The sequence below is a fragment of the Pelodiscus sinensis genome, chromosome 12 (genome assembly GCF_049634645.1).
Source record: "Pelodiscus sinensis isolate JC-2024 chromosome 12, ASM4963464v1, whole genome shotgun sequence".
Taxonomy (NCBI): domain Eukaryota; kingdom Metazoa; phylum Chordata; order Testudines; family Trionychidae; genus Pelodiscus; species Pelodiscus sinensis.
This window is the reverse complement of record NC_134722.1, coordinates 33,590,430-33,614,858: the sequence shown is the minus strand read 5'-3', so window position 1 is coordinate 33,614,858 and position 24,429 is coordinate 33,590,430. Positions and strand designations below refer to the sequence as shown.

The 24,429-nt window shown below is 40.9% G+C and overlaps 1 protein-coding gene across 13 annotated transcripts in view; it reads right to left on the bottom strand.

Annotated features, from left to right (window-relative positions):
- CHD9 (chromodomain helicase DNA binding protein 9) overlaps positions 1–24,429 on the bottom strand; it is a 218,551-nt gene that overhangs the window by 158,934 nt on the left and 35,188 nt on the right. For 10 of the 13 annotated variants that reach the window (XM_075940258.1, XM_075940265.1, XM_075940262.1 and 7 more), the window contains one exon: positions 2,349–2,686. In XM_075940258.1, the coding sequence (XP_075796373.1) occupies positions 2,349–2,686 (338 nt within the window). Of the gene's footprint in view, positions 1–2,348; positions 2,687–3,468; positions 3,756–3,828; positions 4,405–24,429 lie in introns of those variants that run through there. The other 3 variants (XM_075940266.1, XM_075940267.1, XM_075940270.1) reach the window with 2 other exon arrangements.

The window sequence follows — 24,429 nt, the reverse complement described above, 5'->3', positions numbered from 1 at the left end:
AAAAAGCAAGGGAATTATTCAGTGCAGTTCATCAAGAAATCTGGAGAAGAGATTAAGGCCAAAAAAAGTTAGGTTGGAAAAAAAAATGAGGAAAAGTTTAAAAACCTAAGAATGGCCATACTGGGCCCATGTAGCTCAGTATCCTGTCTTTTGACAGTGGCCCATGCCAGGTGCCCCAGAGGGAATGAACGTAACAGGGAATCATCAAGTGATCCCTCCTTTGCTGCCCATTCTTAGCCTCTGGAAAAGAGAGGCAGGGATACCACCCCTACCCATCCTAGCTAACAGCCATTGATGGACCTGTCCTCCATGAATTTATCAAGTGCTTTTTTGAATCCCGTTAAAAGTCCTGGTCTTCACAACATCCTCTGGCAAGGAGTTCCTTAGGTTGACCGTGCATTGTGTAAAGAAATACTTCCTTTTATTTGTTTTAAATCTGCTACCTTTAATTTCATTTGGTGACCCTCAGTTCTTGTGTTATGGGAGCAAGTAAATAACTTTTCCTTATTTACTTTCTCCACACTGGTCATAATTTAATAGACCGTTATCAAATCCCTCCTTAGACTCCTCTCTTCTAAAATGAAAAGTCAGAGTCTTATTAGTCTCTCCTCATATGGCAATTCCAAACCCCTAATCATTTTTGTCTTCTGAACTTTCTTCAATGCCAAGATATCGTTTTTGAGATGAGGCAACCACATCTGTACTGATCATTCAAGATTATATGTACCACGGATTTATATAGAGGCAATAAAATATTCCCTGTATCCCTTTTAAATGATTCCTAACATTCTGTTTGCTTTTCTTGACTGCTGTTGAACATTGCTTGGATGTTTTCAGAGAATTATCCATAATACTCTAAGATCTCTCTCGCGTGGCAATACCTAATTTAGTCCCGATCATTTTATACACATAGTAGAGATGTGAACGACTAGTCAACTAGTTCACTATCTGATAAGCAAATGATGCATCAGATAGTCAGGCTAGTCAACTAGTCAATTCCCTCACCTTGTGGCCCAGCGGGGGTGGAGAGGGCATCCCCAGCTGCCCCCGGGTTACAAGTGGCGCTGCCGCTTTGAAACGCTGCAGGGAGCAGGAAGCCACTGGCTTGAGTCCCTCACTGGCCCTGTGCTCCCCGCAGCGCTTTCGCCTTTGAAGTATAGCAACAGCCCTGGGGTGTTGCTACACTCCAAAGGCAGAAGTGCCCTTATCGACTGTTCGATTAGCGAAATAATCAAAATTTTACATCCCTAATGTATAGTTGGGGTTACGTTTTCCAATATGTATTAATTTGCATTTATCAACATTAAAATTTATCTGCCATTTTGTTGCCTAGTCACCTAGTTTTGTGAGATACTTTTGAAGCTCTTCACAGTCTGCTTTGGTCTTAACTATCTTGAGCAGTTTAGTATTATCTGCAAATTTTGGTACCTTACCATTTACCCCAATCTCCAGATCATGTGTGTCATTCATTTATCATCAGAACATTATTCATGATGATGTGGAATAGCCTCCCAAAATAAATGGAACACTTGGACCATTTAAGAACAAGATCACAGAAAACTCTAGAAAACATACAACAGGGATTAACTTTACATTTTCAGGGAGATTAACTGCATGACCTAAAAAGGATATTTCCATATCTGAGTATATAATACCAAAATTCAAGCACAGATAAAGACATTAATTTAATATCCGTGTTTTCACCAAAAAAAGAGCATATTTAAAAAAAACCACACAAACACAAGTGGTCACCACTTCTGTTTTAAGCTTTGTTTAAAAGTTAATACCTCAAATTATACATTATCTTTTAAGCCCACATTGGAGAACTGGGTCAACAGTAAATCAGAGGGAGGACTGCCACCTACCGAATTCCTAGCAGCACTTTCTACAACACATTAAGTGTCCTATGGAGTTTTCCCATCCAAGTCCTGACCCATGTTGACCCTGCTAAGGTTGCAAAATTTCAAGGGGTCACAGAATTAATTTGCATAGATATACAGTAATTTAAAAAAAATCAAAAAGTTCTCTGTTATGTTTTGGCCCCTTCTTGTCAACACCTCAATTTTCTAGGCATCTGCACTATTGTTTGTTTGCTTATATTCTAATTAGATGTCCAGTTTCTTTCTATATAATATCACAGCTGTTAAATCAAAAGAAACAGTAAGCCTAACAAAATAATATTTATATCAAATAAAATTTAAAAACTCAAACCAAAAGTCTACTTCGTAAACAAATCAGATGAGTTTAAGATATTTAGAGCAGGAATATCATGGATTAATAAGCAGTTTCTATTTCAATCAAATGTTTGCAATCTGAAGAGAGTTAAAAGGCAATTTTAGCCTACTTACCCAATTTTTGTTTTGTCTTTAATTTTGGATGAGGAACCAGTTTTCGGTTTTTTGCTCTCCTTGTCCTTTGGTTTCGATTTAATTTTTCTACCTTTTTTTTCCTCTTTTCCTTCAGCTGAAACACTGGGGAAGTTTTCAGGGCTCATTACTCTTGGAATGTTTCTCTCCCCTCTCTCTTTTGCTTTTGCAATTGCCTCTGATATTATGCGATTAGCCTTCTCCTGCTTACTTTCCGATTCTACTTTTTTCTTCTGTTTCTTTTCAGACATCCCCCTCACCTGGGTATTCTGCAGTTTAGTATATGTCCCTGAAACATCAGTCTTCTTGGAGGAGGGAGGCTGTAAGAACAAAAATGTGTTAAGAAAATAAATATCTTAATAAATGTGAAAATATAGTTCATGGCATTTGACAGAATGAGAACATATACAAATGCAAAAACAAAGGAAATTATTATTTTACTCTACTATGGCATGGATTACAATATAAAGTACACCACATTGTTACATTTAAACTGGTTCTACATACAGAAAATCAATGAGAAACAGATTTTCAAAAGTTCTCACAGCCTATTTACCACCTCCGTCACTAGATGCACCAATTCTTATCCTCCGATAATGGATTTGGATGATATTTCCCCTAGCTATATGTTTCACAAAACTTGAAAGAGTAGGGAACTAATAAAAGGTATAAACATCAAAACACCACTGAAAATGGTATAATTAGAATATAATTAGAATAATTATCCTATAATTAAATATAAAATCAGCAGCACTGTTGTACTACAAGAACAGATACATGAATAAATCAAGGCTTTCAAAAAGAACAAATAAATACATAAATAAATGCACTTTTCTGCATCAGTAAAGTGGCTAGGAAACATGTTTAATTTATTTAAAATTACATGGTGTTAGACTTACTTGAAGGAGTTAACTTTTGCTTTTTTCTTTGTTACAGTTATATCTATACGGAATCATTTATGCTAGAACTAGGAATTCTACATTAAAATTAGCAGTCTATTTGAAATCAACGAGAAGGTATGCTACTTAACCTTAAGGAATGGAAGGAATTTCCTATTCAAACAGACAAAAAATAGCAGATAACAGTTCTGTTATGTTCTCACCCGTAAATGTGCCTCTCACTACAGCATGGGGAAAAGCCACCAGGAATTTCCAAACACATTCTCAGGCTAAATCCACTGCGCTTCACTGAATAAATTTTCTATACGTGCCTCATCAAAGGCTTAATAGCAGTGCTGCAGCACTGAGAAGGAAACAGGGTTTAGGATCTCTCACTAAAATGCCACCTTAAGGCCTACAGGCTATAACAAATAACCAAGACGGAGAAAACAGCAACAAGCTCAAGATGGCGATGCAGCACGACTCCTGCAGCAGCAGCCAGTAATAAGGAAGGTTATTCAATCCCATTAGCCTTTTAGCCCAAAGAACCCCTCCTCCTCCCACTCATTCAGGCTTTCACTTACCCTTCCTCTTGGCCTCTTCACTGAAGACATTTTTGGTGTCTGACAAAGGCTTGCCCTCTGCTTTTTCACCACCCCAGGCAGTGCTCAAGAGAAAAGCATTGAAAGAAGATTGCTAAATGGCCTATTTAGCAAGCTGCAGCCAAGATATGCACAACCCTCCACAAATGCACATTGTGATTTATCAACATATTTCTTCCTTGAGAAGTATACATCCACTGTTCATCCTACTCAGGTATGACAAAGACTGTCATCCTCCCCAGACAACAGAATTTCAACAACAGCTGTAAGCAGATAGCCAGATTCCAACAAAGCACAGAAAGAAATGAATGCACAAAGCATCAAAATGCATCAGCATGAATATTAGAGATGTCGTTAAAAATACTGACTCCTTCTGCAGAAGTAGGCCAGCAGATGGTGCTACCAGTTATTATTCCATTAGACTCTGCAATTTAACCCCCAATGGACTGCTTTTCCCAACATGTGGTACAATGGTTAACTCTTACTCTTCCACCACTTGCAGTAATGTTAAGATTTTACATAGATAGAAACAATCTTACTAACGATCACTTCCAATCTCATTTGAAATAATCAAAATCATAAGCAAGTCTGGAGAACAAGATATTTTACAGAGCTTAATATCAAGACAAACAAATTTAGCACAGAGGATAAAAGATAGGTAAAACAGACTATGCACTAAACAATATTTTAGATATTGAAAGTAAGTATTTTACTACAGAGATTTTATATAGAACAGATCACCAGAACACAAAATGGAAGCATTCCTTTTCTAGATTTTTTTCCCCACATGGAGAAATAAAAAATATTTTGAGCAGGATAGACTTCAGTTAGATGAAACATAAGCTATAATATGCTATTTACTCAGAGGTTAATAATTTTATTTAACACAGATGGAATATTTTACATTTTGATTTTAGCATTCAAAATTAAAATGTACCTCACTAAGGCATCTTGTACCTTTCTAATATTTAGCCTCATTATTTCATCCAAACTAGGTGAACAGGTACATTGATTTTTTTTTAAAGGTTATTTAAAAATTTAGAACATGCTAATTGCTCCTTTTCCCCTGGCAATTCTATTCTTTCTAAATCATCTACCCCTTAAAACAAAAACAATACAATAATAAAATAAAATAAAATAAAATAAAATAAAATAAAATAAAATAAAATGAGAGAGAGAGAAATTATATAAGGCAAGGCTGGCATTTTTCCAAACACTATTTATCATGAAAACAATAAAATAAATGACAATACATTTAGTGTGTTTTTCCCCATTTAAATGTTCACTATAATGCTACAATGACTTTTATCAATACTATACTTTAATTCACCAATAGGTTATTTACTTCAGAATTAACTTCCCTGGCTATTGAGAATACAAGTGATATACACAAAAGTAAATTACAGTACTATTTTGGTTTAGATAAAAATGTCTCTGCATGTTTGATCTTTAAATCTAATCCCTTCCCTTGAGTTTTAAATTATTTAGAGATTCTAAATAAATAAAATTACAAAATAATTATGCATTATAGTTGTAATACTGTATACAGTAATACAAATTGCAATGACTGTAATATTAATAAAATTATGTTATTTTACAAAATAGATAAAAATACATTGTACCAAATATGTTTTCCAGTCTATTTTAATTGCCTAGGCACAAAATTCTTGCTACTGGTTTCTCAGTAAAATTTTAGGATCTGATACAATGAAGTTGGCCACTGAACTTGATGGCAGTCTTTCTATTGACTTCAATGTATATTTTATCAGGGAGTGTTCCTTGCATCCCTGGCATGTAGAGAGCACTGCCCAAGCAGCAAGCTTAGTAGCCAGAGAACAGAAGGTATGGTTTACTATCCTATAGCAACATTTCTGGCTAATCTGGAACAGGTTATTACGAGAAGGAAAAAACTACTCAGTTATGCTCCACTAAATAAAGGTCACAATGAACCAGAATATAAGCCTTCAATGGGAGAGTATCATTCTGATTGACACCAAAACCAAAAAAGTCTATGTGACAAACCAAAACTTTACTTCCCCCTCAGGACTGATGACAGCACTCTAGTTGGTGATATCCTTTTGTCCAAGGCTTAAAAAGCTACTCCTTTGCCATTCCAATGGTCAGAGAAATTTTTTTCTAGAACATGTGCAAGGGAGAGGGGAATATTTAGAACTCAAGATTTGAAAAATACTTTTCCAAAACTTCTTGTTGCCAAAATATTCTTCCAAATTTAACTAAATAACAACCAAAGCAGTGTTATCTTCTTGAGTCTGCAAAAAGACAGCTCCAGGGTATCTGCTGGTACTAAAGGTTTCCCCAGACAACATCAGTGTGAAATTAACAAGGCTCTAGTCATTTCCCCTACTGCTGTTCAAGATCCTGTGAGCAGCATTGAAATTGTCAAGAATCATGACAATTTCAAATTCCTACAGAGACTTGGAGGAGCCATTAGCAGCAGCAGCAGGCATAGCAAGTGTAACTATTCACAGAACAGAACAAACAAACAAAAGTTGAGAGTGGAGCAGCAGAGGAGGCTTCCTTTCCTATGACCCACCTCATTGCCATCAGGAGAGAGGCAGTGATAATCAGCCCTTTGCAGTGCCCAAGCAGCTCTGGCATTCTGTCCCCCACCCTCCGCTATTAGACTTGCATCAGTTATGACAAATAACAATTATGAAATCAGACTAACGCAAAGCAACCAATTCCCCGTATACAGACCAGACACAAAACTGATACAAAGCTCTTCTTTTCCTGTAGCTGGGAGTGCTGGGTTGACAGGGAATCTCAAGGCACTGCCCTTAAACCATACTAGTGGCAAGTATCTGGAATTTTTTAAAGTTCTCAATGACATGGCAACTCCCAGACAAAGGGCTTCACTTTGCTGTCTGCAAACTGCTCTCAACTCAGACAGACTCACCACACCAAACACATCTTACAAGATATTTATTCATGAAAAGTAATATGTAAGGAAACTACAGAAGGCTCATAACTTGTCAAGACTCAATCACTGTGAGATGTATTTACAAGTAACATTTAAGGGATAACCTGGCTATATTGGACAGATGTTTTATTGACCTGGGTTAAAAATTGAACAGAGGTTAATATGCATCAATGATGACCCATTCAGGCAGGAGAGAGTTCTAATACTATTAAAAAAAAACACAGAGACAACACAAATGCTTAAAAACTCAAAGATTAAAAAAGAAAGGAATGCTACAGCTATGAATGTAAAATCTTGTTTAATTAGTTAACTGGTTAAACAGACTCATAGGGCTCATCTAGACTATGCGGAACAGTCTAAAGATCTTTTTCCCAATCACACTTTCGAAAGCAGAGCTTTTGAAAGTGAAAGTAGTTTAGATGCAGCTTTTTTTTGCGATCCCCCCCTTGTTGAAAAGCCGCTCTTCCTCAACAAATGAGGTTTACGCGGCTTTTCGACAAAAAGGGGGGTTCGCAGAAAAATCCGCATCTAAACTACTTTTGCTTTCGAAAGTGCTATAGGAAGAAGATATGCAAATTCCCACGGAATTTGCATATCCTCTTTCGACTGTTCTGCGTAGTCTAGATGAGCCTTTAGAATCCTAGGGCTGGAAGAGACCTCAGGGGGTCATCGAGTCCAACCTCGTGCCCAAAGCAGGACCAACCCCAACTAAATCATCCCAGCCAGGGCTTTCTCAAGCCAGAACTTAAAAACCTCTAGGGATGGAGATTTCACCGCTTTCCTAGATAAACCATTCCAGTGCTTCACCACCCTGCTGAAATAGTTTTTCCTAATATCCAACATAGACCTTCCCAACTGTAACTTAAGACCACTGCTCCTTGTTCTGCCATCCATCACCACTGAGAACAGGCTCTCTTCATCCTCTTTCAACTTCCTGAAGAGAGGTTCCAAGGCTCCTATCACTCTTCTCTCCTGCAGACTATTAAGCCCAAATCCCTCAGCCTCTCCTCGTAGGTCATGTGCTCCAGCCCCCTAATCATTTTGGTTGTCCTCCACTGAACCTCTCCAGTGCATCCACATCCTTTCTATAGTGGGGGGCTCAGAACTGGCCGCAAAACTGCAGATGTGGCCTCACCAGAGCTGAATAAAAGGAAATAACTTCTCCTCTAGATTTGTTGGAAATTGCTCCTTCTAATGCACCCTAATATGCCATTAGCCTTCTTGGCTACAAGGGCACGCTGTTGACTCATATCCAGCTTCTCATCCACTGTTATCCCAGTCCTTTTCTGCCAAACTGCTGCTTATCCACTCTGTCATCAACCTGTAACAGTGCTTAGGAGTATTCTATCCCAAGTGCAGGACTCTGCACTTGTCCTTGTTGAACCTCATCAGATTTCTTTTGACCCAATCCTCCAATTTTTCTAGGTCTCTCTGGACTCTTTCCCCACCTTCCAACGTATGTACCTCTTCCCCTAGCTTAGTGTCATCCGCAAACTTGCTGAGAGTGCTATCCATCCCCTCACCTAGGTAACAAATAAAGATAGTGAACAAAATTGGCCCTAGAACTGATCATCAGGACACTCCACTTGCAACCGACTGCCAGCCAGACATTGAGCTGTTGATCACTACCCATTGGGCCCAACAATCTAGCCAGTTTTCTATCATCTTACAACAGTCCATTTATCCAATCCATACTTCCTTAACTTGCTGGCAAGAACACTGTGAGAGACTGTATCAAAAGCTCTGCTAAAGTCAAGGTATATCACATCCACTTTGACTTCCCCATGTCGACAGAGCCAGTTACCTGATCATAGGAGCTCATCAGATTGGTCAGACATGACTTGTCCTTGGTGAATCCATATTGACTATTCCTGATCACTTTCCCCCCTTCCAAGTGCCTCAAAATGGATTCCTTGAGGATCCCCTCCATGATTTTTCTGGGGACAGAGGGGTGGCTGACCGGTCTATAGTTTCCTGGATTGTCCTTCCCCTTTTTAAAGACAGGCACTACATTTGCCTTTTTCCAATCGCCCAGGACCTTTCCAGATCTCCACGAATTTTCGAAGATAATGGCCAAAGTCTGTGCAATGATATTTGCTTACTCCCCCAGTGCCCTTGGATGCATTAAATCTGGACCCATGGATCTGTGTGTGTCAAGCTTTTCTAAATAGTTCTTAACCTGTCTTTCTCCACCGAGGGCTGTCCACCTCCTTCCCATACTTGCTAGATGCAATTCCAATTGCACTGTCACCTTCCTGATTGCTTCTGCATTCTTGAGCAATATATTTATACTCCTTCCTGGCCATCTATCCAAGTTTCTACTTCTTGTAAGCTTCTTTTTTTGTGTTTAAGGTTGCCAAGAATTTCCCTGGTAAGCCAATCTGGTCGCCTACCATATGTGCTCTTCTCACTGCATATCAGTATGGCTTGTTACGGTGCCTTCAATAAGGCTTCTTTAAAATATAGCCAACTCTCCTGGGCCTTTCCCCTTGATGTTAGCATCCCAGGGAATCCTGCCCTTCAGTTCTCTGAGGGAGTCAAAGTCTGCTGCTCTGAATGGAGGCTGGGAGTGGGGTACTCCAGCCGCACTGGGCTGAAGCAGTGCCCCCTGCTGCAGACAAGGGCTGCTCCAGCTGACTAGTCTGAGCCCCTACCTGCAGCTGGAGGTGGCCAGGCCGGGCTCCTATAAACAGGAGCTACTCCAGCTAGCAGATCGGAGCAGCTCTTACCTGCAGCAGGCCCCCTGTTGTTGGAGCATTTCTCCACCCCATTCAGACCCTCTCTCTTAACCAGTCACAGCCCTAGCTATAACGGTGGTTTCCATTCATACGTAGGGCAAACTCTAATGATTATTTCAATGTTAACAGAGGAACAAGAAAGATCCTCTTCATTCTTTCACTGGAGGGGACAGTTCAGAGGTACATCCTTTCAAGAAAAATTGGATTTTGGCTGCTGTCAAGCCAGCCAGGTCTACAACAGACTAAACTTAGGTGCGGGGATCAAAAACATACTTTATTAGATAAGAAAGGTAAGCATAGAGGTAAAAAATTGTATTATTTTGTTTGATATTATAACCATTTGCTTCTATGCTTCTCTTTTTTCTAGATAGTTCTTTCTTCACTCTTAAATAAACCCAGTTTTCTTGTAAGTGCTCTCACACACTGTACAGTTTACAAAAAAGGTGGTTTAAGGTAGAAGTGTCAAAAGTTAACCCGTAAGTCTCACCCATTGAGGTTGAGGCTTTCTGGTCCTAGTTAACTGGTAGGAGCAGCTCCCCAACCACCATGGGCAAAGGGTTACTCCAGCCTTCTGAGGCCCTCTGGAGCAGGACCAGCCAAGCTCCGAACTGCAGGTTACAGCCTGTGGCTCTCCAGGATTAGGCTGGCAGCCCTACTCCGGGAAAGGCTTTGCTGCGTGTGCTGCAGTAAAAATCTTAGTTTATTACTACAGAGCTCACAGCACGTATAACCACCAAGATTCTTGGCACTTACATGGTTATCTTTTTGGATGACTTGTTACATGACTAGCAAATGACTAGTTTAAGGTAGATCTAGGGAACCAGCATACTGTGCTCCATTTCGAGCATGAGACCTGGGCAAGATAACCCACAGGCACTTGGAGAATGGGGTGTACCACTGCTAACCTACAAAGGTGCATGGAGTCCAGAGAAGAGTCATTGAAAGGCTGGTAACAATAGGGAACTGACACTAAGCCTAGAACGAGCAAGACTCCCTCGGGTAGTAAACAAGGTGACTCTCATCCCAGAATACCCCTGAGAACTCACATCTTTCCCTGATGAATTCTACAATCAAATGCATATGCCATCATTTTCTTTTGGTAGTAACTAGAAATGTTACATGTATTCAGGTAAACCTCCAACCGCTGAAAAAAAGACAGAAGGTTCATGAAAGACGGGGAGTGGGGTTGGAGGAAGGGGGGAGACAGAAGCCCTGTGCTAGGGGGAGAGAGAAGGCCTGTGCCTTCAGCAGGCAGGGGCTGGGACAGAATTGTTCATGAAGACTATGGAGGCTAGGGGCGGGGAGACAGAAGGCCCATGTTGGGGGTTGGGAGTGGGACAGAGGGCCCACATTGGCAGGAGGGGAAGAGTGGAGTTATGGGGGGGAGTAGAGGGAGGAGAGCACTGCCTGATGGTACCCTCACCCTAAGCCCCCTTCACCACCCAATGACTGGAACCCAGAGTAGTAGTTGGCCCTCCCCACACGACTAAAAAGTCTGTTCCAGGGAAGGGAGGCCAGGATTGTGGAGAGGTTTCATCCCAATCCTTAACTTTGCCAGCAATGAGAATGGCACAGTAAGCTGAGGTCAGGGTCACTAGAAAAGACAGAGGCAGTAGAGAGTCACAGCGAGCCACTGAGACATACAATAACTGCTTAGAAGCACAAGACTCACAGACACAGCTAGAGCTTTGCCCCCCTCCTCTCTCAATCACACACTCTGAACCTGGCTAGGGGTCTTCTGATTAATCCTCTGTGCACTATGTATTATCTCCAAGGGACTACAGAACATCCAGTTCAATCATAGAATATGCACTGAAATAACAAAACATCCCATAATGCAGTGTTTGGTACCCTCTGGGACACTTGGTCCTTGACTCTGTGATGAAGTTGAAAATCAGGAGATCCAATTGGTAGCCTGGAGGGCTAACTGAAGGAATCTGGAAGGGCGAGGAAGCTGATAAAGTGACTGAAAAAAAAGTGGCATTTCATGAGAAGGGGAGGCTAGGCCTGGAGCTGGCTATGCTACTTTACCAAGTTTAGAAGGCAGTTGCCTATGTTTAGAACTAGAGATTTGGGAAACTAGGCTGCCAAGATGTCCATGCTGAGACAACACAACCAGCAGTAAGGTCATACTGCACCTGCACAGCTGCTAGCAATGAGTTCCAGCCCGTTTGTTCCTTCTCAACAGCTAAATCATGAAAGCAGAGCCAGAAAGTACTGATCATAGAGGCAGACCCTGAGCTGCTCAACCCAGATAACTATGGGAAGTATGAGTACCCCACTGATTATCCTTATGTGGGGAGACCCCAGTTATTGTGCTTGCCAGGCCACCTGTGGAAAAGAGCAAGGAGTTTATAAGAAAAGCAACTGCCTGCCTAGAGACGGCAACTGTTTTATAACCTTATTATCATTACCAGCTACCAATGTGTCAATTTTAACCTGCTCTATACAAAATGTCTCACCCTTGTTATCTGGGGGACTCTCTGCTACATCAGAAACTCCTAGAACTAGGAGTCTGAACTCCTATTTATCACAAGTGCCATCACAAGAAAGTACCTGAGACGTCAATACTACAGTGGAGCACACACTCTGGGAGAGAATGAACTCGTATAATATTAATGGTGAATGTTCCTGTATACGTTTTAGTTCCATTTTTCCATAAAGCCCTATGTCCTACAGCACAGGTGTAAGTTTACTTATAAGTTGCAATCATTGGCTGAACCTGTTGCAATGCCACCTTATTACTTTGTTGCAGTCATTACAGTAGGTACTCTATTTTATTCTATTACATTGTCATTTTATTTTGCTAAATTACTTTTAAGTAAAACTGTTCCTTGCTCCAACTTGAGTATTTAGTGCTTCTTTAGAGCAATATAAATTGCCCTTATGGTTTATGGTGCCCTATGCAGGTGGGTGGAGTGGTAACAGAGAAGCAATCACTCCACAGAGTTGAGACTGAACTTGGGACTGCAGGGGCAGGAGCAGAGCAAAGAGGAATTGGCACAGGAACAGAGGGTTGATATGCTACACATCTCTCCCCGGACATTTTACAGGGGTTCCTAGCTGCCACCAGCCCCACCTAGGGCTCCACTCCAAGCTCCACACCTTCCCCGAGTCTTGCTACTAGGGGAAAGGGCAGTTAGGGTTGGCCACCGGAGCCAGCACTGCCTGCACCTTGCTGTCCTGTCCCACAGCAGTAGCCCTAGGCATACGCAGCATGCAGCTGTCTAGGGCACCAATACATTTGGGACACCTATCCAAGATCCCCATAAGGACATATCCAGAGTCTCCATTATCTTCAAGATTATCAGGTACCTAGACAAGAGGAAAGCACTTGCCTAATAGCAAGTGAACAGAGAGAGAAGACTTGTGTTACACATATGCTTATTTGGATTCTTAATTTTTATTTCTTAAACTATGTTAGAAAATGGTGACTGACATTTGTTATTTACTAGATAATGTTTTACATGTGATCTGTGCGAAGTCAATTAAAATGCACAAAAACAGTATTTAAATGCTTTTATTAGTTAAATAAAACTACTTAAAGGTTCTGGATATTTTTCTTATGTAAGTTTATTAAACAGTTTTTACATTTTAAATTAACGTATTTATTAAACAAAGGATTATTTGTAATTAGTGAATTACACTAATTGTTTGTGGTTGTCATGTCCTCCAAGATTTCAGGGCAAGCAGATTTCAGTTTTTCTTCACTGACTGAAAGAGGAAAATAAGCTTCCCTGCTTTTTCAATTCCCAATTGGTTTCTCAACTTTAAGTGAACTAGTCATTGAACTGAACTAGCTGAATAAATCTGAAATGAAAAAAAGTACCACCCCACTGTTGCAAAATAACCTGCTGCTGTCAAAAGCTGATTTATTACTTTGCTAAACTGGTAAGAAGTCACTGGCTAAACACCTGAAACTAGAGGTTGTTGGTTTGATGTACAGATTATGGTAAAGTTATGTTCAATGTAAGTTACTTGCATTTTTTAAAATAAGCCAATTTAAAATTAAATATGATTAAATTAAAACTGATTTTAATAAAATCAACTTAAATAATTTATAACCTCTCCGATTATAAGCCATGAACCTATATGAAACTGCAGTCACTTCCACTAATCATAACAATTGGGCTTAAGCTAGTTGAAATTATTTCCATTCCTCTTCCTACGATCATCTTTACATGCAAGTCACATAATTAACAATAAAAACCACACAAACAAGCAATGGTTATCAACCCAGATAGGCAAGGCATGAAAATGCCGGATTTCTACACTATCCTTTGATAGCCACAAATTTCTTGGCTCTAAAGTACAACAGGACTTATACCAGGCAAGAACCTGAGTTTTCAAGCATCAGATCTCCAATGCTGCTTTTTTAGCTCTCAAATTTTGAGCTGTGACATAAAAGTGATCAAACTCTGCTTGATTTGTATCCAGTAGTTTGCATATAGATTTCTTGACAAAAAGCAATGTAACTTAATCAAAAACAAGAGTGTTGTAAAGTTTTAACTGCCAACATTTATCCATTACATTATTTTCTCTAAGTGGCTAAAATATCAGCATCATTTACTTTCTCAACATTTTAGCATCCTTTCTCTGCAATTCATCTTGAGTAGATGCCAACTTTGCCATTTGCTCTTTATTCCTTTCTATCTTGCATACACACAAAATATGCACTAATGACTTAAACCCATGACAATTTACTAAATTTCGTATATTGTGTGACCAAAAAAGGGTACTATTTTGCACAATGTCTTTTGCTCACATATGACGAATAATCTAGTTTCACTGTAATATTAATAGCTAATTTTAAAAAGATCACTATATAATTCTAATATTACATACTTGCTGAGAATTAATGAGACTGTCTTTTCTATGTGCAAACTTAGCCTGTATATGATAGCTCTTTTGTAATTAAATTCTGTTGTTCCAGAAACAAGTCTGCTTCCTTTTTTCTGTTTCAGAAAGTCTTGTACCCTCTTTCTTCATACGTGTGACTACACACAATCTTTATTCATCACTAATGAGTGTTCTATGTGCGGTTAAAATTTTGATTAGTATTCCTCCATAGTTTGTCTCAATTTCAGGTAAATTACAAATATACATTATATAAAAAATAAAATACTGTGGTATTAGTACATAGCTTTAAACAGGTCAGTTCCACCTATTACTACTTACTAACCTACAAAAAAACTGAGATCCAAATTCCCTCTAAATTGCAGTCACATCCTAACAAAGGCCAGGTAGGTGCTCAAGGCTGCAGCCAGGAAAAGACACCTCTCCCACACCATCAGAGATGCTGCAGGGGATCCTCTATCCCCACTGCAGCCCCTATGGTAGCCTGTACCCAAAGCCCCTCATCCTCTGTCCCATCCCAGAGCTCACAACCTCAGGCGTAGCACTCAACCCCCACACTTCAACCCTGAGCACCCAACCACATCCCAACCTTCTGTCACAGCCCTGAGACTCCCCTCCTTCCCCCACTCCTAAACCCTCAGCTCAATCCCAGCCACACATCTACCCCATGTTGGTACACACAAAATTATTTCAGTGCATGCATGGGGAAAATTAGAGGGAACATTGACTGAGATGCCGAACTTTAATTGTATTAACTCAACGGGATTACTTATGTAGTTAAAATTAAGCATACACATATATTTTTGCAAGACAAAGAACTAAATTTAGGCCCTTAAGACTTCTGTAAGGTAATATTTCTTACCAAACTCAAAAGAAGACCATCTGTAAAGGCAGAGTTGTTGTAGCTATGTTGCTCCCATCATATGAGAAACAAAAGCAGTGATGTAATAGCATTTTTAAACCATCTTCTGTTAATGAAAATGACAAGCTATTGAGATTATACAGAGCTCTTCCCCAGACTGGACCTGAAGAAGAATCCTGTGCAAGTTCCACAGCCTGAGGAAGAATGCTGTGTAAGCTCAGAAGTGTCTTTCACCTACGGAAGAAGGACCAATAAATGATTTTTAATCTCACCCATCTTGTTTCTCTAAAGACAAAGGTTAATTCAGAAAGGCAATCTGGAAAGAAACAAGCTCTTTCAGAGTTTGAGTCAAAAGGAAGCAGAGCATTCAGATTTATTTCCAGAACTACAGAGATCAAGAAGAAAAGTGAAAGGCTGAAACAGAACACAATGCCCATTTGCTATCAAGACTGGAACACTAGCAACACCCTACAATCCAAATGTTAACCTCTGTAAATTATTTGCTGATAGTTGTAAGAATTTATGACCCAGAACAAAGAATTCAGATTTCAAACATAATAAAATAAAATGAATAAAGGACAGTCTACTTTATCTATGAATGAAGAACAAGGAAGATAGTCCCTGGTCATTAGAGATGTCAATACCCTTTAAAATTGTTAATTGGTTAAACAACTAAAATTATATCAGTTAACTAGTTAAAACTGCTGGTGCAGAGCAGCAAGGGCTGGGTCCCACAGCAGGGTCTGCTCCAGCCTAATTCTCTGTGGGAAGGCTGCTGCAAGCCATCTGGCTACAGTACTGCTGGCTGGGCCCTGCATGCAGGAGATGCTCTGACTGGGCCAGGCCTGCTGCACTAAGCATGTTAAAAAGCAATTATTTGGTTAACTGTATAGTCAATACAATTTGTATCAACTATAGGATCAGTCAATAAGTGCCTCTGCAGAGCTGCAGCAGGGGTAGTTCCAGAGGGTCTGACTCGTGCCAGGACTGAGCAGTCCTGGGTTACACTGGCTCCAGAGCCACCCATGCTGTGGCTCTGCATTTTAAATGTAGTAAGAGAGTCACTGGGCTCTTTCTACATTTAAAATGCACAGCCGCTGTGATCAGCATGAACCTGAACTGCTTGGTCCCAGCTCATGCTGAGTCCAGCAGCCCTTGTTCTCTATGGCTAGTGCTGACCACAGGCAGAGGCTGCTCATGCAGCAGCCCTTGCTCATGGCCAGCCCTGTCAGCCGCGAACAGGGGTTGCTTGGCAACAACGGCCCCTGTCCGCGGGGGGGCGGGGGGGAGTGCACGGAAGGGGAGGGGAGAGCTCCCCACTGGCACCCCTACAGACAGGGGCTGCTTTGCAGCAGTGTCCCCTATCTCCCTGCTGCTGCCTCTAATAGAGGCGGGGAGGCCGCACCCTGAAAACTGTGCTGGGGAAAACCAGATTTTAAGAGGCAGCATGAGGGAGGGCACCACAGAAAGCACTGGGCAAGCAGAGACTGCTTAAGTCCCTGCTCAGCCCATGCTCCTTGAAGCACTTCTGCTTTTGAAATATACAAGAGCCCTGCATGGCTCCTGCCATTTCCCACTGTGCCTCTGCCTTCCCTGTCTCCCACAGAGATGGTGCTGGGGGGAAAACCAGCTTTACCGGTTCCCTCCAGCACTGGCTCCTACTCTCCCCTCCTCTCCCCCCCCCCATACTTTGCTGCCTCTTACTGATGGAGGCAACAAAGGGGGTGGGAGCAGCTAGTCAAGTTGACTATCCAATAAGCATTTGCTTATCAGACAGTCGACTAGTTACTTACATTCCTATGCTGCACCTCTGCTTTGGATGGGCCCAACCTTCTGGTAAGCAAGCCAGTAAGACTATTTAATCTTTTACAACCTTACTAGTCATCGAAAGTGCTGATTAATTGCTAAATCATTAAAAAAAACAGGCTGCAAGAACAAGTATTGAATGGATACATTCCTACTTGAAAACAGACCTATATTAAGCAGAACAATTTTTTCTCCCTTTCTACCAGGCCTTCAGCACCCCTAGGCAGCTGGGATAGTTCCCGGTCATTTATGCTTTTGACCGTGTGCCACAGGTGGCCTTTTCCCATGTTCGTCATTGTTCCTCCTGCTAATGTTCTCACTCCCTATTCCAGGCACGTCCAAAGTCCGGCCCGCGGGCCAATTGCGGCCAGTGTTCCGGTTTAATACGGCCCCACAGGTAATCTGGCAATATCTATCTTTTATGGCCCCCAACGAATCCATATGTATTGAGATGAATACATTGAAAATCTCAGTTAATGTCAGTTGGTCTAAATCAGTTATAAATATATTTGGACAACATGTATACTTGGTGTTATGTTCCTATTCATATTTTTTGAACTTAAAAGTTGACAGACAACCTTTATTACCAATAATATGTAATGTACTTTACAATGTTCCTGACACATATTTCAGCTTCCTGGATTATTTTTTATCTGGCCTTCAGATATGAAAGGCAGAGTGATTTAACGCCTGTTAAGATTTGTCATCCATGTGACGAAATGAAAAGTGTGCCGTTTGCAATAAGCTTTGCATAAAATAGTTAATTTGCATTTAATTTTAATGGTTCAAAGAATGTCAGGCAAAATGGTCGGCCCTCACGCATGTTCACTTCATCAAATCTGGCCCTCTTTGAAAAAAGTTTGGACACCCCTGCCCTATTCTGAGCGCTTCGCTTCAGGGCGATCACGGAAAGGAAAAAGCAGCCTGATTCACCCTCATGCGATCCATTCACTCACAAAGAAGCACTCTGGCATGCCCATTGGGTAGAGCAAGGAAGAAAGAGGAACAGAAGAGGGAAACAGGCCTGCAACCAGTTTCCATTCATGTGGGAAGCAAGCACCAGCCCACACATCTTCCCCCCTCCCCAACAGATATGGATAGAGAGCTGAGACCCACATAAATGGACAAGGGGTTACTAGTGTGGGACGTATATCAGGCAAGGTTTCCTGTGAGCTGCTCGGTGCAGACAGGGGAGTTTAAGAGGGAGAACAAGAGATCCCACCACTGAACAGGCTGCCAGGTGAGTATACTAGCTTTTGGTGTGTGTGTTTGCTCAACTGTTTGAATTTTAGTTCTGATTTCAGGTGATTTCAGTTTCAGTTACTGTGGTAGTTGGGATTGTGTGTGTGGGACTGTTTTATCCTGTATTCCCTTGATTGCCTTTAATCAGCCTCAGGATCAGCCTTCTCCTATGTGGCCAAGGAGGGATACACCTGACCTAGGGAGCAGGCTTTAAAAGCCAGAGGCAGAGCGACGAGGGGAGCAAAGCAGACAGGGGGCTGCAGGGGATTTTAAGAGGGAGTTTGACAGAGGGAGGCCTACTATGGTCAGGAAGACCTGCAACACCTGTGTCAGCACTGCTTCTGTCTCTTCCACCAGACAGAGCACATGACCATGGATGCATCTACCCAGATCCTGGTGTGGTTTTGGAGGGACTGTGACTTGCAATTCCCACTTACGGAAGTCCAGGCTGGGGGAGACCATCCAATGTGAAAGGTGCCTGCTGGTAGAATTTCTCAAGCAGCAGGTGGGAGAGCTACAAGAGGAAGTGGCTAAGCAGAGGGGACCCAAATTCATGAGCAATTTCTGGACAGTATTTATGTGGAGACAGCTGAGGTAGCTGTCCCACTACACAAGACTGTTGACATACCACTTGTGGAGGAGAAGATGGCTCGGGGGGAAGCTGGCAGCAGGTCACTTCTGGCAGCAGGCAGTGCGCTCCCAACCCTCCCACCGTAGTACTGGGAAACAGTAATGCTCTTCTTGATACAGGAGATAAGGAATCACCCCCTACAGCTGAGGAGGAAAAGCCTCATACCCCCAAAGCTGGGAGGTCTGCTACCACCACTGCGAGGAGGATACAGAGTAGTGGTGGTCAGAGACTCTCTTCTGAGAGGGACAGAGGTGCCCATCTGTCGCGCTGACATGTCATCTCAGGAGGTATGCTACCTGCCAGGGGCCCAAATCCAAGATGTTAAGGAGGCACTATTGAGGATTATCCGGCCCTCTGACCACTACCCCATGCTCCTCATCCATGTGGGCACTAATGATACTGCAAGGTGCGACAATGAGCAGATCAAGAGTGACTACCGGGGTCTGGGATTACAGGTGAAAGAGTTTGGAGCGCAGGTGGTATTCTCTTCAGTCCTTCCTGCCAAAGGCAGGGGTCAAGGCAGAAGATGGTGTCACCAGGAGGGCTTTGGCTTCCTTGACCATGGGATGCTATTCCAAGAAAGACTGCTTAGAAGGGATGGGGTTCACCTTTCGAGGAAGACCATATTTGGATGTAGACTGGCTAATCTAGCAAGGAGGGCTTTAAACTAGGTTCGATGGGGGCAAGTGACCAAAACCCACAGGTAAATGAAGAAAATGGAGACCTGGGAGATGGATTGGAAATGGGCGTGAGCGTGGGCTATAATAGTAGAGAAAAAGGAAGGACAAGGCAGAACTGGGAGGCAAGGTCAAATCGGTATCTTAGATGCCTATATATAAATACAAGAAGCATAGGTAATAAGCAAGAAGAACTTGACGTGCTAATAAACAAACACAACTATGACACTGTTGGTATCACAGAGACTTGGTGGGATAATACACATGATTGGAATATTGGCATAGAAGGGTACAGCTCACTCAGGAAGGATAGGCGGGGCTAAAAGGGGAGAAGGTGTTGCCTTATATATTAAAAATGTATACATTTGGACTGAGGTGGAGATGGATGTAGGAGACAAATGTGTTGAGTCTCTCTGGGTTGGATTAAAAGGGGTAAAAAACAAGAGTGATGTCATGCTAGCATCCTACTACAGACCACCTACCTAGATAGAAGAGGTGGATGAGGCTTTTTTTTTAAAACAACTAACAAAATCAACCAAAGCAGTTGATTGGTGGTGATGGGGGACTTCAACTATCCAGACATATGTTGAGAAACTAACACAGAGGGGCACAGACTATCCAATAAGTTCTTGGACTGCATTGGAGACAACTTTTTATTTCAGAAGGTTGAAAAAGCTACTAGGGAGAAGCTGTTCTAGATTTGATCTTAACAAACAGGGAGGAGCTGGTTGAGAATTCCGAAGTGGAAGGCAGCTTGGGTGAAAGTGATCATGAAATCATATAATTCATGATTCTAAGGAATGGTAGAAGGGAGAACAGCAAAAGAGACAATGGATTTCAGGAAGGAAGATTTTAGTAAGTTCAGAGAGCTGGTAAGTAAGGTCCCATGGGAAGACAAAGGGGAAAAACAACAGAAGAGTAAGTCAGCAGTTTTTAAAAGGGAATTATTAAGGGCCCAAAAGCAAGCTATTCCGTTGGGTAGGAAAGATAGAAAGTATGGCAAAAGACTGCCTTGGCTTATCCAGGAGATCTTGCATGATCTAAAAATCAAAAAAGAGTCATAAAACATGGAAACTAGGACAAATTACAAAGGATGAATTATAAGCAAACAATACAGGTATGCAGGAGCAAGATTAGAAAGGCAAAGGCACAAAATGAGCTCAAACTAGCTACTGACAAAGGGAAACAAGAAAACTTTCTATACATATATTAGAAGCAAGAGAAAGACCAAGGGCAGCGTAAGCCCATTGTTCAGTGAGGAGGGAGAAACAGTAACCAGAAATTTGGAAATGGAAGAGGTGCTTAATGACTTATTTGATTTGGTCTTCACCAAGAAGTCTGATGAAGAAATGCCTAATACAGTGAATACTAGTGGGAATGGGATAGGTTTAGAAAATAAAATAAAAAAGAACAAGTTAAAAATTACTTGGAAAAGTTAGATGCCTGCAAGTCACCAGGGCCTGATGAAATGCATCCTAGAATACTCAAGGAGCTGGTAGAGGAGGTATCTGAGTCTTTAGCTATCATCTTTGAGAAATCATGGAAGACCGGAGAGATTCCAGAAGACTGGAAAAAGGCAAATATAGTTCCCAACTATAAAAAAGGAAATAACAACAACCCAGGAAACTATGGACCAGTCAGTTTATCTTCTGTGCCAGGAAAGATACTGGAGCAAGTAATTAAGGAATTCATCTGCAAACCCCTGGAAGATAATAGGGTGATAGGTAACAGCCAGCATGGATTTGTAAAGAACAGATCATGTCAAACCAATCTGATAGCTTTCTCTGATAGGTTAATGAGTCTTGTGGATAAGGGAGAAGCAGTGGATGTGGTGTACCTAGACTTTAGGAAGATATTTGATATAGTCTCGCATGATCTTCTTATCAATAAATTAGGCAAATACAACTTAGACAGGGCTACTATAAGGTGGGTGCATAACTGACTGGATAACCATTCTCAGAGAGTAGTTATTAACGGTTCACAATCCTGCTGGAAAGACATAACAAGTGGGGTGCCGCAGGGGTCTGTTTTGGGACTGGTTCTGTTCAAATATCTTCATCAATGATTTAGATATTGGATAGAGAATACTCTTATTAAGTTTGCAGATTATACGAAGCTGAGAGAGGTTGCAACTGCTTTGGAAAATAGGGTCATAATTAAAATAATCTGTACAAACTTGAGAAATGGTCTGAAGTAAATAGTATGAAGTTTAATAAGGACAAACGCAAAGTACTCCACCTCAGAAGGAATAATCAGTCTCACACATACAGAATGGGAAGCAACTGTCTAGGAAGGAGTACTGCAGAAAGGGATCTAGGGGTCATAGTGGACCACAAGCTAAATACGAGTCAAAAGTCTGACTGTTGCAAAAAAAAAAAAAAAAAAAAAAGCAAATATGATTCTTGGATGCATTAATTTAAGAGCAGGTTAGATGGACATCTATCAGGGATGGTCTAGACAGTACCGGGTACTGCCGTGCGAGCAGGGGACTGTACTCAATGACCTCTCGAGGTCCCTTCCAGTTCTAGTGTTCTATGAGTCTATGATTCTACCCACAGAATGCCGGGTGTAGAGAAATTCTCCACCTGCTGTGGACTATCCGGATCCCACTTAGATTAAAATAACATTGCTTAACCGGTTAACTCTTCTAAGGAGTATTTACATCGCTACTCGTATGTCTTCCCAGCAGACACCCACCCGCAGCTAGAGGGGCTCAGTTTGTGGAGCAGTTTCGTTGCTGTGTAAATTTCTGGACTCGGGCGAGATCCCAAGGTCTGGAACCCTGTGGAAGTCTACACAGCAATGAAACAGCTCCAAGCCCAATACAGCTGGCACAGACCTGTTGCTAATTTGACATACACTTTTTTCCTCTTCTCACTCTATCACTTAATTTTTCTATTCGCTTTTTGAACATATGGGATATGAGAGACAAATTTGTCCTATTACCACGACATTGGATCTCTATTTTCTACAATTAGCAACTTAAATAAAATTTAGAGTAAATGAGTATTTCTTACTCTAGACTGAAAAATGGCATTTGTTACAAATAATCCTGGACTAAATCCAAGAAAGCACTGCTAGATAATCGTACATCCCAGATATTAGAATCAAATTCTGATTACTATCTTGCGGCATTCCCACCACCCTTAAGTTCATTCTTAAATATTTCACTGAGATATTTAAGATACCAAGGTAACTAATCTTCCTTTAAAAGGTCCAATACCTAGAGATCTTTGAGATGTGAGGTCCCTTTGAGTATCCATTTGCGACGTGTGCACACACACTGTTTTCAGGGGACCAGCCTCTTCTCACTAGCAGTATCTGTTGGTCCACACCTATGCCCTTCACTTTCTCATACTAGATAGTGGAGACTTACTTTCTCTCCAGTTCCTACTCTACAGCAAGTCCTACCAAGCGGGTGGATCCGGCCCACGGTGGCCCTGCTGCTCTCCCCCAGCCCCAGGCCAATTAGGGCCTGAAGCCTTCTCCGCTCTGACCTAAGTGGAAGCTACTTATAAACCAAGGGCTGGTCCTCACTATAAGTTTAAAGGAGCAGGGAATGTTAACCAATAAGCCTACTTCTGTCCTTTTTGTATCTGAGTGGAATGACATATTCGATGGGTTACCCCATTAGATAATAATCCAAGATAAGCTCATCATTGTTTTCTCTCTAGCTAGACAGCTCTTCTTCCAGATACTGAACTTGCATAATTAGCACATGATTTTATCACTAGGTTAGCACTTTTCAGATAACTGAATTGCTTGATAGTTTTCTGAATGTTGTTAGTCAGACATCTGTTGCATTTAATAATATTTATATATTCAGTTGTACCTTTGTGGCTTTCTTCTACAACAATTTCAAGACTATCTTCTAAATTATTCTTTTTGGCCAATTGGTTTAATCTCACTAGCATATGTGATATAGCTCTGCAAACATATCTTGACAGAAGACTCCTTCCATTCCTGCCATCTGCTAATTAATTATTGAATGTTTCACTATTGTAGTTGGCATAGTAGTCATCACATGAATTCTAAATACATCTAACAGACCCTGCAATTATCCCAGAAAAGAGATATCCAAAATAATAAACTTAATCCAGAAAATATTTTAAGATGAAAAAAACCCACAAATTTGCAAAATCAAAACAGAATAATCTAATCATTTTTGACAATCAAAATAAATCTCCAATGACTTAAGATACTCATTATTAGCCATCACTACAGGTAGTTAAAATTCAACAATAATAAAGGAATTAAACATCATAATTCTATCTGAAGATGGATAAATAGCAAACTAATACAGTATCAACTGAATAAACCTAACACTAAAGCAGATGCTATAAAGAATGATCCTTACAGAAAGATATCACACCTGCAACTGTCTTTAACTCTTCCCAGATGAACACTGCACAACACCACACATTTTTCATATAGAATACTAGTAGGCAGAAAAGAAAACTACACAGATCTAACAGATGAATTATAGACACATGAAATATATGGTGTAACACACAAATGCTGGTTTTATTCAGTACTTTTCATTATTTTCTTTATATCCAGTCAATTTATTATTTCAAAATGTTTCTGAATTTTATGATGTTTGCTGAATTATCAGAACTTCATGAATTAAGTAACAGAAGGCTTGTACCACCATAAATTACATTTCACATGAACACTGTAAAAACATACCGGTTTGGATGATTTCACGTTATTGATATTCCAGTGACAGAGTATGGGCTGAACAAACAGACTAAGATAAAGACTGAAAATGCACTGTTATCATTTAGCTAACCTGATATTAACTTAAGACACTTGAAATGTGATTCTAA